General features: G+C 39.3%; 2 protein-coding genes across 24 annotated transcripts in view; both read left to right on the top strand.

The window, feature by feature from the left end:
• The first annotated feature begins 8,927 nt into the window (after window positions 1–8,927).
• Window positions 8,928–9,631, top strand: LOC138911076 (uncharacterized). The gene has a single exon (XM_070208179.1). It carries the CDS (start codon window positions 8,948–8,950, stop codon window positions 9,551–9,553), a length of 606 nt encoding a protein of 201 aa, XP_070064280.1. The 5' UTR covers window positions 8,928–8,947; the 3' UTR covers window positions 9,554–9,631.
• Window positions 9,632–11,555: 1,924 nt separating this feature from the next.
• Rbfox1 (RNA-binding Fox protein 1) overlaps window positions 11,556–15,011 on the top strand; it is a 122,360-nt gene continuing 118,904 nt past the window's right edge. For 5 of the 23 annotated variants that reach the window (XR_011416525.1, XR_011416526.1, XM_032435456.2 and 2 more), the window contains exon 1: window positions 11,562–11,986. The gene's annotated coding sequence lies outside the window, so the exon portion shown is untranslated. Of the gene's footprint in view, window positions 11,987–15,011 lie in introns of all 23 variants that reach the window. The other 18 variants (XM_032435439.2, XM_032435445.2, XM_032435441.2 and 15 more) reach the window with 5 other exon arrangements.

Raw genomic sequence — 15,011 nt, forward strand, 5'->3', positions numbered from 1 at the left:
ATTTTTTTGCAGCTCATGGAGCAACTATACATTGTGTTTGTTATTGCTTTTGTTACTCTAACAACAGCCAAATAACATTTCTAATTACAAATACCTAACGATAATGTCGACTAGTTGTGGTTCTCTATAGTCTCATTTGTAAAGCTGCTTCCTTGTTGCCCATACAAATTGATATTTGGAAAATAATGCGCCAAATATATGCGTGCATATGCCTAATTGAATTTTGCTTTGGCTCTCATTGAACATATTACGATTCTGGCACAAAACTGATAATGCCTCAACATTAGAGCTCAAATGAGCCAATAAATTGGCAGACATTTAATTTGACGCCATTTAATTACCCAACTCGGCTGGCGATGCAATCCTAAAGGGGTTGTTTAAATTTTAATATTGCGATAGCAATTTAAGAAGCCACACTAAAATTATTTATGGTCACGATGAAGATTATGTTAATAAACGGCCTACCAAAAGGTGCTTCTTTTAATATCGAAGCTGCGAGCAAGCTCTAACTCAAAGGACAAGGGACAATGACAGCTTGAGCCAAAACAATTCTCCAAGTTGCTAGCAAAGGGAAAAGTTTTCATTTTACCCTTTAAATTGGTCAGCTCAAGCACACAGTTTCCGCTGAAGGCGTTGAGATGCAAAAGTCTTTGCAAATCCAATTGAATTATGTTGCCAACATTGTGAGCCTAAGGCTGTCAGCCAATTTAGCCAGGTGGGAAAACGTTTCAGACGGCTTTAACTGTGCTGGCAAATGTTTTTGCAATGGGCCCAAGAAAAAATATATACATAAATATCATCAATAAATCAGGCTCTTTAGGCCTTTACGCAATTTCGTAATGAGATAGTTAAGAACTGGGTATCTGTGCAGGTCTAAGGGTCTTAACATATTTATATTACAAAAAGAAACAAAAAAAGAAAAAAAAAAAAACGAAAGCAAGAAGCAGAAATAACATGAGAGAGGGAGAATGTGGCTACAAAAGATCAAGTTAGTGTGAGAGAATCAAAGGCCTCAGTTGTATCAGTGAGAATTACATAGAAGGGCGGCTCTTGATCTGCAGTGCAGCTTGCGATGTATGAAATTGCATCTGGGAGTAAATCTCCATGTCTAGTGAAACATGTTTAAAATAACATTTGACATAGATATTTACAAGTAATATGAAACTCATCTAGGCAAAAAGTTGCACTCATTAAACTTTTCATAATCGTTAAAACTTATTTTAATTAATTTTCTATCTAACTTGAACTTGAACAGGCGATACTTAAACATGCAGCTTGTGAATTTTGCGCAACACGTAAAGCAAGTTTTCAAACAATTTACAATAAAAAAAGTTTCATGCAAACTTTTCTATAAATTTCCTATATTTGTCAGACTCATTTTTCAGGAGGACAAAATTTATCTACAGCTTTAAGGGCGTTGATTACCAATCAGTCAGCCAATCAGGGGCTAAAAGCATATAAGCATACATATATCTATATATGCATGTCGATTTTTTAAATGCGAACCGATAAACTTTATTTCCAGCTGGAGGCTGAATTGATGGGCTTTACGGCATGGCATCAGCTGCTCAAGTGCCAAACAATTTTTGACGCACAACTTTTTTTTTCTTAAATTGATTTTGTTTCGCTCGATGGCAGAATGTGCGCATTTGTGTGGCTGTTGTGTGTAATGAAGCATAAAGTGTTTGAAAGTAGAAGCAAAAGACAGCAGCAAAGAAAAACTATTAATTGACAGCCATAAGGCTAAGTGCTTCAAGTTTTGGCAATTGTACAAGACTATGCTCCATGGTAGAGTATTGCTAAACGTTGGCACATGTGAGAGAAGCTCTGCTTTAAGTCTGGAAATAAAATAATGCAGACTTTGCTGGTATCTTAAAAGTTACAATGAAACTAGAGCACTCACATGTGCTATTTGCATGCAACTTTTCTGCAATTAATACTTACAAACAACTTTAACATTGGGCTTAAAGGCAATAGGAAGATAGGTTTCACACGTTTACCATCAATTTGCCATAGGAATTAAATCATATAAGTTAACGACTGTAAATATAATAGATATTTATAGCGTTGATTAGTCATCAGTCAGTCAACGAGTCAGCAAGCCAGTCAGTCAGCCGGCCAGACAGTCAAACAGTTAATCAGTCAGTCATATAGTCAATCACTTAGTGAGGTAGTCAGCCGACTAGTCAATCAGTCATTTAGTTCTTCAGACAGTCAATCAATTAGTCACTCAATCAATCAATCAGTCAATCAATCAGTCATCAGTCAATCTGTTTGTCATTAAGGCAGGCAGTTATTCTGTATGTCAGTCAGTCATGCAACCAGTTGAGTCAATTAGTCAAACAGTCCGCCAATCACTTAGTGTGACAGTCAGTTAATTATCTAGTCAGTCAGTAAGCCAGTCGCTCGGTATGTCACTCAGTCAGTCAATCAGTTATTTAGTAATTCAATGAGTCAATCAGTTAGCCAGTCACTCAGTGTGTCAGTAAGTTAGTCAGTCAGTCAATCAGTTAGTAAGTTCGATTTTTCAGTTATTTGCTTGTCAGTTAGTGAATTAGTCAGTCAAGCAGTCACTCGGCATGTCATTAAGTTAGTCAGTCAGTCAATCAATTAGTAAGTCACTCAATATGTCGGTCAGTCACTCAATCAATCAGTCAATCAGTCAGTCAGCTAGGTAGTAATTCAATCAGTCAGTCAGTCACTCGGCATGTCATTAAGTTAGTCAGTCAGTCAATCAATTAGTAAGTTATTTAGTCAGTCAATCACTCATTTTGTGAGTTACCCAGCTTGTCAGCTAGTGAATTAGTCAGTCAAGCAGTCAGTCACTCAATATGTCAGTCAGTCACTCAATCAATCAGTCAATCAGTCAGTCAGTCAGTCAGCTAGTTAGTAATTCAATCAGTCAGCCAGTCACTCGGCATGTCCTTAAGTTAGTCAGTCAGTCAATCAATTAGTAAGTTATTTAGTCAGTCAATCACTCATTTTGTGAGTTACCCAGCTTGTCAGTTAGTGAATTAGTCAGTCAAGCAGTCAGTCACTCAATATGTCGGTCAGTCAGCCAATCAATCAGTCAGTCAGTCAGTCAGCTAGTTAGTAATTCAATCAGTCAGCCAGTCGCTCAGTGTATCAGTTAGTTAGTCAGTCAGTCAATCAGTTAGTAAGTTCGATTTTTCAGTTATTTGCTTGTCAGTTAGTGAATTAGTCAGTCAGTCAGTCACTCGGCATGTCATTAAGTTAGTCAGTCAGTCAATCAATTAGTAAGTTATTTAGTCAGTCAGTCACTCTCTTTGTCAGTTACCCAGCTGGTCAGTTAGTGAATTAGTCAGTCAAGCAGTCAGTTACTCAATATGTCGGTCAGTCACTCAATCAATCAGTCAATCAGTCAGTCAGCTAGTTAGTAATTCAGTCAGTCAGCCAGTCACTCGGCATGTCATTAAGTTAGTCAGTCAGTCAATCAGTTAGTAAGTTACTCAGTCAGTCGTCAGTCATTCAGTTTGTCAGTCAGCTCCTGGCAAATGCAGTGCCCATATTTTCTTTTGCCACCCCAAATAGTTACTACCACACAGACATCTACTTAAAGGGGTAGTTCCATAAGATAACCAAAAGTCTGCAGTGCATATATTTGCCAAAAAAAAAGAAAAGTCTACTTCGACAACTTCTCTAGCTTTGGCAGTGGCTGAGGATACAGACACAAGTCATGGAGAGAAATTTTCAATTTAATAACGACAAGAGAAATTACACTGCAGCATTTCTGACTGCGTCTCGCTTCCTCTGAGCGCGTGTCTCTGAGTGTGTGTGTGCGTGTGTGTACAATACAATACTTTGGACTGCATTAATTTATGTATGAAACTCTATGGCACGTACACACTGTAATGGGGAAATCTCTTTAGCAGAGGATGGCTTTGGAGAACCGACCAAAAGTCAGACGGGCATAGAGAGGATGCAAAGCCAGTGGCAGGATGTGGTAGCGCATGTGCCGTGGCTGCAGCAAGAGCCACTCTGGCATGGCCAATGCCAGGAAGTCACTGGCAGCAGAGGCTTATTATCGGGCTCAGCCGGGCCCAGGCAGCCCCCCGCGCCGCCTAGCTCAACATTGTCTCATTGCTGGCCAAATATGCATGACTGCAGTACGACATCTACACACGTGCGGCTCAATCTTGCGCCTCTTTAAGCCCTAAAGCATCTGTCCATGAGCAGCTCTTGAATTATGTCAAATAACTGGGGCTAGTTTTTTTTCTCTTCGTTCCTTCCGGCACCTAAACAAATATAAGCCCAGCCGACAAGGACCCTTTGCCTGCTTCCTACTTTATTTCTGTTTTCCGTACATTTAAATGTAAATTTGACGGTGGACCTTGAAGATGACAAAAGATCCCTTTTAAATGTTGTGTCGCGAATTCGGCAAAAAGGGTTCCCTGTTTATTTTAAATACAACAAATTTTTATTGGCTGTTAATTTTGTAAAGGGTCTAATTTTTGAGTAAAAAATAGCTTATATCAATATTCAGCGCTTTCTCCCGCCTTTGTCTTTCTGTCCGAATGCCTGTCAATGGGGCTAAATGTCTGCTGCAAATCTTTCATTGCAGTTCCTTCAAAGTGGGTCAACGACCTGATTTACGCTTTCAACTAAACTAAATTTATTAGCTAAGGAAAAACGTACAAATAATTTTTTTGGCACTGAAGTGTTTTGAACTTATTCCATTAATCAATTAGTTGAAATCTGCCCAGTTATAGGCTCATTTCTTATACTATTAATTATCAATATTCCCGTAGAATGGTTTTGAATATTAGAATCCCGGTTGGTAGACTCTTTTCTGTTGTTTCTCTTTGCTAAACTTGAAAAGCGCCAAGCTTATCGGTTGGGGAAATTTGTGGGAAATTTGAGCGAATTTATTTTTATAGCAAGCTTATCTTAGCTAAACTTCTTACTTAAAACAACCACACTAAATATCGTAATTTTAATATAGTCGAACTTAAGAATTAAATAACAAGATGGAAAAGTTTATCCATAGATCAGCATTAAAATTACCCTTTGCGCTCTTAGCAGCATTTCCCTTAGCGATCTGAGCTTTGACATTTCTCTCTTAAACTGCCAGCCAACATTATTGCGCCTGCATTCAAGTTTAATTCCCAATGGAACTAGTTTCGTGCTCCCTGCAGTACGAATTCGTGAACTCTTGGAATTCGGATTGGAATTTAGGTGCCAGGAGCGCCGCAGCCGAAACGTCACGCTCAGTTGGAAATCGTTCCTTGTTAGCTGACGTCGTCGGGGGAACTGCATGGTTTTTTTTATTCTGATATTGCGCTGTGCCAAAAACTAAGCAAAAACTATATTTATATCTTTTAAATGTGTAAAGTGAACATCGCGCGTGTAACAATAATAAGTGGCTGGCAGAGTTAACCTAAAGAACAAGAGAGAATGCGCATTTTTCCCACTAACAATATCGAGTGTGATCGCGCGAACTGAAGCTGCTCTGAGTGCATTTATTTAGGTCGTGTTGGTTGTGTTTGTGTTCTCCAAAAATAAAAGAAATGTGCAAATTTCTAATATACAAAACCCTTTTGCTGTTTCGATTGCCTTAAATTTGTTTTCGTTCTCTCTCATTCCACGCTTTCAATAACGGATCGCCGTCTTGATGGCGGGCAAACAGCGAGTGAGAGAAGGAGAGCAGACAAGCCAAGTGCAATGACAGTTAGTTTTCCAGTGCTTGCTAATTCCTTGTTCGCTTCTTGTGCAAATCAAAAACAAAAAAAAAATGCATTCCAGCGACGCATCCTCACACTGCTGCAATGGAAGCGCTGTGGAAGGTGGAGTGAGAGAACGTAAGTGAAATATTTCTCTTAAATTTATTCAAACGTAAAATTGATATTAACGAGCAAATGGCAAAACGTAATTAAAATTTAATTGAGCCGAGAGATATAATTTAATGTGTTAAATACGCGAATATTATTAAGAGAGCAATATACTCTCACTTGCTTAAATTATTCTGAGTAACTAGCAAATTGGAATAAAGTCCATATCCCTAGTTTTCTTGAATTTGGCAGACGCAAACTGCAATTTAATCCATAAATTAATATTTGATTCTTAACACTTAAGTAAAGTATGTTGTATTATTAAAAAAAACTGTAACGAAATTTCGCTCAAGCCTATTTAATATTTATACAGTGAGACAGTGAATGAATACAGAATTATCTACGTTAAAGTGCATGTCTCAATTTTCAGGAAGTACACAGAGATGTGTTTACTCATTCAGAGCATGCTTGTGTTATCGTCCCACTGACAAACTGGCTGACGGACTGACTGACTGCCTGACGGACTGACTGACTGGCTGAGTGGGTGAAGGAGATGCTACCTGATGCACGAGTGCTTAAGTGACTCTCCGCGACGGCAGCAGCATGAAAAGCAGGCAGACAAAACGCTTAGTTTACTTTTCGGCGCACATTTGTTATTTACATTGCGCTGACGTGTGTGAAGGTCGCGAGCATTGACTACGTCAACGTACAGCAAACATATTACCAACAATGTGTTAAGCATACTAATGAGCAGCACACATACATGCATGCATACAAATTGTACATATATACATGCATGCATGCATTTAAATTGTACATTCATTCATACATAAATACATACATTCATTCATACATGCAAGCTGTGCATACAAACATACATACATACATTCATACATACGTACATACATACCTACGTACATACATATTTACATGCATGCATACAAATTGTACATACATACATGCATACATGCATACAAATTGTAAATACATATATGCATACATACATTCATACATTCGTACATACATACATACTTACATTCATGCACACAAGCTGTACATACATGCATACATGCATGCATGCATACAATTTTACATACATACATTCATTCATACATATCTGTATACATACACACATACATGAATAATAAGCCCCTTTACAGAAGCCTCTCTCTCTCTCTATCCTTTGGGACATGCTTCTTCCTCTTATCATTTGCATTCTGTGCAGTTGTTTTTTTTTTGCTTTAAGCAAATTATTCTTGGCTCGTTTCTTGTTACGAAATAATATTTATTGTCTGTCTTATTTGGTTTTTTTTTTGGGCTCATGCTTGTTTTTATTAACAAAATCTGTTGCTTTATCTGGAGTCAACTTTTCCAGCATTTAAAACCAAAATGAAATTTAAATGAAAATGCAAATGCAAATGCGCCTTGGCGACAATTTCCATTTCGTATTCCCTCAAGCAATTAGTCTGTCACTTACGTTCAATTATTTGTTTGAGCTTGCATTTTGAATCTGAACGTACGTGAAGTACAAATTGTGTGTGTGTGTCACTTGGTGTTGCACGTGCGTGGTTGCACTTCTTTTGGCTTTTAATTTTGATGTGTGAATTGAAATATATTGAAAGTAACCGCAGCATCTAGCTGTCTTGTGTGAGCATGAGATACAAAGCGCCATCATTAAGATAAATAAATGCGATCATCTAGTGGATTAAAAGCGCGCAACTACTCACAAAACATAAGGGCTGCAGCAATTGAGCAATTTTGAGAACAACTGATTAGGTGGCAAGAACTGCTATTAAGATGAAGCGTTACCTAAAATTTCAAGCATATAAACGCATTGCGTCCTTTGGGAGAGGCTGGCCCGAAGTGTCGTCTTACAAACTAGCAGCCACATCAAAACATAATTTGCAAGTTAAACGATATAAACGGAAGCAGAATGCTTTAAAAACAATTTACTGTGGGTACAGTGGGTCATAAATCAAATGAGTATTGGCCAATACAACACGTGCCCAGGCATTCATAAACAGAATGCGAATGTGCTAGGCAAATGGCGGCCCCGCCCCACAATGGGCCAATAATAAGAAACAGCTGCCAGGACATTAAACTCAATGAGTTGAAATTATTTGCAGCCGAAGGTCAGTAGCTAGTATCATGGCTAATGGTATAGGTGGGCGGTGGGCGTGGCCGTGCTAGCAGACGTGGCATCTGGGGCGATGCCATAAAAGACAACTTCCGCAAACAATAAATTTAGCACGCCAAATGAGAAAAAGTGGGTCCCCGGACAGCTCGTGGGAGGTCAAGTCGAACGCACGGCGGAACGGGTCAAGGGGCATTCGTACTTATAAGGCGTTAGCTACAAATTTTGTATAAATTCTTTTTTATACATATCCTTTTGCTGTTGCATAGTTGGCAGCATTTTGGGCAGCTTTGCTGTTAAACATTCGCTGAGGGACCAAGTTGTGGTAGCGCTTCCCATTTTTGGCTGTAATCATTTATAAGGCTTATTTATAGAATCTACGTCTGCCAAAGCAACCAAAATGTTAGATGAGCTGTCAGTTTTAGCTGGACAGCAGCTTAAGCCACACAAGTTGGCTAAGAACGCTTTAAAATGCAGGCTAATTGAAGGATTTTCATGTGAAAGCCGCATTAAACCTAATTGGAAAATCAATTAGTTAATAAAATTAAAGAAGATACAATCAGGCAAAGCCGATTAACTTCCAAGTTTGTGGGCTACAGCTGATAAATAAATATTTAAAAGTTTTTAGAAAGAGAAAAAAACTGTTAAATTTGGCACGCCGAACATCGAATACCCTTGAAAACGTGTGGCTTACAGTCTTAACGATATGCAAGCATAGTGAGAGTAAAAGCTGAGGTTGGTGAAAATTAAAATACAAGCTTCGGTACATAACATTGAAGTTTAGAAGAGGATGGACCGTAAATGCTTACGTTTAACTTCTCAGAAAATTGTAAATAATTCGAATGTTGCAATGCATACAATTTCGACTTCCCTTGAAAAATGCATTAAATCAATTTTAATTGCTTCGGTCATAAACATTTCCCAGAACTACTCTCATTGGACACACACAATGGACTTGACTTCACATTAAATACAATTTCAACTTTCATTGCTAGCGAAAACGCTGCACTTTAAAGACCTGGCAATGCAGTTATTGTTGCTTCTAACAGCTATCAAGCTCTACGAAGCCCATTTGGTGCGCCCACGGAGTACAGAGCCCAATCCCAAGTTGCAGGATTGTATCAGTCGATTGCACGTGCAGGGCGTCAATCTGACCAAGGTGGTTGAGTGCTTGGCGCGTTCTGCTAATCGCACGGCGTTCTTGGAGGATACGCTATGGAAGCTGGACCTGTTGGAGCGCCGCCTGTTGAGGCTGGAGGCGATGGACGCAGGTGAGGTGTATGTGCCGACACCCTATGTGAACATAGACGATGTGCTGAAAATCGAAGGCAGCGTTGCTGGCTTTGATTGCCAAGCTAAGCAGCATGTAGTGCAGGCCATACGCAGAAAACTGGAGCATGTTTATCTGAAAAACGGCATGGAGAGCACATTGTCTCGGTGGCCCTTCACTAAGAAGCGAGAAGCTAAGAACTTGACTAAAGAACCCATTCTCATGGGCGGAACAGCAATCGACGACTTTCCAGACAATGAGATCAACGAAATCGGCTGCCTGATACGACGGGCCTTGGAGCGGCGGAGCATAACGCTGAATGCGGATTCCATCGACAAAAACAAAAATTCAAAGCACTGATTTTCATTTGAGGCCTATCACAATTTTGTCTTTAAATATTGAAATTATTATTAAATATGATGGCGCTGACAACAGCAACCGAATCAAGACCAGGTGGTGCACAACCAGAAACGCATTTGGTCACACACGGCGTATGAGTGTTGGATCTGATTTATACACGGCCACAACAGACACCAGCTGGTCCAGTTCTGGCCCAAGAATCGTACACAATTTGAAGTGCCTGCATGCAAATGTGGGCCAGCGGCAGCGAAGCGCATTAAGTAATTGCTTAGAAGTCGCACAACATGCGGCACAGTAATAACAATAATAACACTATAATAATAACAACAATGAGGCAAGATGCTGCCATGTATGGCCTGAGCGGGACAAATGGCTTGCCCTGGTCGTGTTGGGGTTATTCTGCTCTGGGCACTTGGCAGACTCTGCGTTTTACTTTCTCTCGTTTTTTTTTTCATGCACTTGTGTAGTTTATTTTAATGTGCCATATAAAATAATTTAATGGACGCAACAAGCGGACAGACGGCAGCAGAGAGCATCGTAAGGGGGTAATCGAGAGTGGAGCTTTTTTTATAATTACCATAGCGAGCAACTGCAAATGGCTTTAATGGCAAATAATAACAGCTGCCCAGTGGGTCCATCAATTAGAGTTGCGCTAGTGAAACCCCTGAACAATAATTGAAGTCCAATAAAAGATAAAGGGCTATTTTAAGCAGTAAAAAGTAGAGTTCTGATCAAATTATATACTGCCCAAGATTGACAGTTTTTCATAAACATCAAAACTTCGAAGATCTTGCTGCCATGAGATACATTTTATCTACTTGATGATGGATAAATAACTGATCTATCTACCTATGATTAACATATTTTGTTGCTTGGGCTGCCCAACTTTCTCCCTTAAAGTACGTTTCTCGAATCGGGTTTTCCATATTTAGTTCCTTTATTGATTCTGCATATTCTAGGGAACTGGGTTGATGAAAGTTTCGTTTAAAAGTAAAAATAGAAATTGGAATTCCGCAATCGAAACGATTCGATTCCATGCCGGCTTGCAGCCTTGTTTGCAATTCCATTGTTGGCGCATCGAACCATATTTTGCGAAATATAAATTAATTTAAAGTATTTCCAGCGAACAGTTCCATCTTATACTGCTTTATTGTTTTCGTGTTCAGTCGTTGAGTGCGTCATTTTGCTGCCATTTCTTTTGCGCAAGCTCCCAACGCCCTGCGCCGTGAAATCCCTTACAGCTCAGCGGCTCGGCTGCAATGTCAATAAAAATTCAATTACGTTTCGTACAAAACTTGTCTGGCATGCCTTTCTTATGGCCATTTAGAATTGGCTATCGGCCCAGCAGACGCACAGCGATTTCGGGCATCAACTTTGTTGTCTGCTATCGGCGCTGAGTGGCATTGCGAAATTTGTTTGACATTTGAATAGCAGCTCCAATTGAATTCGCCCAACAAAAGCGGCTTCAAGTTGCGTGTGCTAGAATCTGGCATTTGCAAACTGAAATCTGAAATCTGTGAGCTGAGCCGAGCCACTTAAATTTAATGGCATGTTTATGTAACCAAACGCCCACAGCAAACAGTAAATAATCATAATCATAATTTCGGCTCAAATGTGCCCAATATATATATATATATATTTGTTATCTAACGTTCTTTTCGGCTTCAATCAAAAGCAAATTGTACGCATTCGCAATTTGCTGAAAGCGATTTTGGTTCTGGCCACATATGCCAAAAGTGTTAAATAGTTGCCGCCAAGTCGAATTCGTGTTAAGTTTTATTGTGCGTGTTATGGCCAAATGGTAATTTGCTCTCTGCTTTGGGCAGGTGTAATCAAGCCGCCAACCCCTTCGGATTGCAGCCTCCGAAGAGCATGCTATACGCTCTCAACGAGCAGCATAAAACTGTTATACTGTTATACGTGCGCCTTGTCGCTGCCACTGCTGCTGCATACTTACAGGCGCGCTTAGACCTTAGCCTCAGTCTCCCTTTGCCAGTGCTCTCGTTCACACTGACAACTTTTGCCGCCAGCCGCCTGTCGACGTGAATGTGCCACAGGAAACGCGTAAACTGTGTAAAAGAAACCTCAGCATTCACATTAATCAGGCGCATATATGTTCAGTCCTGACTAAACGTTAACGTTTGTTTCTCTTGGCTTCATTAGCAGCTGCATAGCTCTGTCTCTCTCTTTCTCGTTTGCGGCTCGTTTTGTGCGTGCGTGTGCTTTTATGTGTGTGTGCGTGTGTGTGCGTTAGCCTAATGAGCCAAAAGTGTTTTATCGTGTTGTGTGTGTTTAATATTTAATACAATCTCAAATAAATGTTGCATAATCTGCGTGTCGCTGAGCATTAGAAAGAGTAGCCACAACAGCATTTCATATTGGCTTTGACCCCAACTACATAAATTGACATCCAGTCTAAGCCATAAATATCAAGTAAGTAACGTCCATTCACCATTTTTGCTCGTCAATTATTTATAACAAATAGCAGCTGACGAGCCACAAATGTTGAAAGCACTAATGCGCTTTCGTAAACTCAAGAAAGTCAGCAAACACGAATGCTATAACTAAAGCTCCTTACACGACAGCATATCCCACGCTTTGAGCGTAATTGAAGATTGTTTCCAAATTACATGAACGGGCTTTCTTCCAAAGAGTAGATAAATATACTGTCATATTAAATGTGGGTCCCATTGGGTTATGTTCTGCAAGCCGGCAATCTGTTATGCTACAGGGTTATACGATATCTGGGATTCTTTCGAAATTAAACGAGTTTTAAATGACAAAACCAAATACCAATTGCCTGCAATTTCATTTCATACATTCCAATATGCATATTTTCCTGTGAAATAGCTTTTATTTTGAGAAAATTCATATACACAATTCCAATTACCAATAAATTCAATCGATGCACACACAAATTTCCAGCATAAATGACCAAATTTTCATAAATTCATTTGAAATAAACATGCGGCAGCCACTAAACGTAGTGTATAGTAAACATACAAACAGACACAGTTACCCCAATCTCACACCCATACACACACACACACACACCCATACACATATATATATACTTATATATATGTAAACTGAAACCCAATTCCATTCACCGTGCAGAGACTTTCAAATTAATTGTAGCCCAACGTGCGGCTACTCGCCACAACTTACTGTAATGCTAGTTCATTTGCCACGCCCCACACCATAGAAAATACACACACACACACACACACACACACACACACACACACACACAAACACACACCCGTAGTGCGTAGGAGCATCCCAACTAAGTAAATAATGCGTAAAACAACTCGAGCGTTTTACGGTTGCCCACTTCGCACCGCCTCAACCCGCCCTCCTTCTCTCACCATCCTATAGAGCTCCGCTCGCATAGGGAAACAGTCAATTGTAAATTTGTGGCAGGCAGCAAATCGTGGAAGGAGCCACTAGGAAACTTTGGCTCGTGCTGCACGTTGTTTTTGTCTCTGCCTGATGACTGTCGACTGCAGCTTGATGGAGGCACTGCCAGGAAGAGCTCTGGCGCGCGTGTGCCGGTGTAATTCATTATGCTGACTAACTAGAGGGTAGCCGGAGGAGCAGCAGCAGCAGCAGCAGGAAAAGTAATAGGAGCTAGAGCTGTGGCTACCATTGTCAATGGCAGCAAGGCAGGGAAGCTGCTGAGGAACAATTCTCATGCAAATAAACATTTGTGCACATGTGACGATGACTATTCAAAAAAAAAAATAAAATAAAAAATAAGAAAATAAGAAAATAAAGTAAAAAATAAAATAAGAGAAATAGCTACAATTGTTGTTGCCAACGCAAAAATTGTCAGTCATGGTTAGACTTCCGCCATCAACAAACTGAAGCTGTGCCACTTCAGCTGTGCGTGTGTGTGTGTGTGTGTCTGAGTAGTGTGGGTATTTGTATGTGTGTAAGTGTGCTTTGCAGCGACAGTTCTGTGTCGGTGTGTGTACTTAATCATTTTTTGTATTATTTATGCCGTCTACAAGTTATTCAAGTGCCAGTTGATGGCTTTTAATTAAGCCAACAAGCAAACGGCTTACTAAAGTTGTGCACGTTTAAAAGTAGAGTCTTTAACTTAAACACTGAAACTAAAATATGCTTTAGTTGATAGATGAGAAATAACAAAAAACAGGCGTGGAGATATCGCCGGCAATTCTGCTTAAATTATAAAACACTTTTTCAAGTGTATAAAAAATAAGTGCAGCATCACAAAAACAAACTTCATGGCACACATAATAAAAGCATTTTTTTTTTTTGCTTTTGAGTAGCGCCGAAAAAGTTTTATTTTGACAAGCTATAAAATGTGCGCGCCATAAATCAGTGGGGCGTGCATGCACCATAAAACAGAGGACACACAGACAGACACGAGTAATATGTAAACTATATAACTAAAACAATATTGTGGCATAAACAGCAATTACTTTAAAGTTGGAGCCCTGAGCTGTTTGGATAAGCTAAAGTTTAGACTAAACTGTATTTGAGCAGCTTCATTAGCAGTTATTTATTTAGAGTAGCTCTGTGTGTGTACGTGTTTTTTCCAGGTATGTGTGTATCTGTATATATGTGTGTGTGTCTCTATGTGTGTGTATATGCAGTCAAGCTGCCGTCTAGCTCTGACATATAATGTAGACTATTTGAAATTTATTTTACGGCATGCAATAAAAAAAGTAAAGAATGAATAGTCCGATTTTGGGAGTATGCCCTCACGAAACATGTAGCTGATATGTGTTGCAATTTTTTATTACTAAACAACGTTGTTTTCGTACCAATATAAAATGTTTCTATTAGAGCCCAATTATATAGCTGTTCGATGTTATATTGAGAGAGCCGTTCCTGCCTACGAGGCATTTAAATAGCTTACAGTTATATGTACTCTATCCCCTAAATATTCCTAAATGTAAGTCCTAATATGTTGAAAAATTTTAACTATTTCACAGTATCTGACTATGCAGAGATCAGAAGATACTGATTGATACCAGCTTGAGAAATATGTACCCAAATATGAAGTGATCTTTGCCTTCTCTAAAGAATAAGAAAAAACTCTCTTTGCCAGAGTATTGACACCCGGCTGCAAAGCTCTTACTTGTTTGGGTTATTTGTATGGCAATGTTCGAGGAAATCGACTTAATTGCTTTTTATTTTAAAATTATTTCATATAAGTTTTTAATATTAACCAAAAAAAGAAAACAATCATATGTTCCTCAAGGAAGTCTTAAGTCTTAATATTATCTATTTCATCGTCTTGATTTGAATAGTTGTCTAAGAGTCTAAGACAAGACGTTTTATTCCCTTTACAAGCCTGCATGGGCAGGCACAGCGTGTAGTAGCCACTTTGGGCATTATATTCTGTAGTCAGTCGCCTATTGCCTTAATGCTTTCGTGCAGCATTGAGACTAATCCCTAAGACTCTTTTTTTTTTTTAATAAATTTA

Source organism: Drosophila virilis, chromosome 3 (genome assembly GCF_030788295.1).
Source record: "Drosophila virilis strain 15010-1051.87 chromosome 3, Dvir_AGI_RSII-ME, whole genome shotgun sequence".
In the NCBI taxonomy this organism is placed as follows: domain Eukaryota; kingdom Metazoa; phylum Arthropoda; class Insecta; order Diptera; family Drosophilidae; genus Drosophila; species Drosophila virilis.

Coding starts and splice junctions, on each gene's coding strand:
- LOC138911076 (XM_070208179.1), top strand. CDS start 8,948: ATGCAGTTATTGTTGCTTCTAACAGCTATCAAGCTCTACGAAGCCCAT.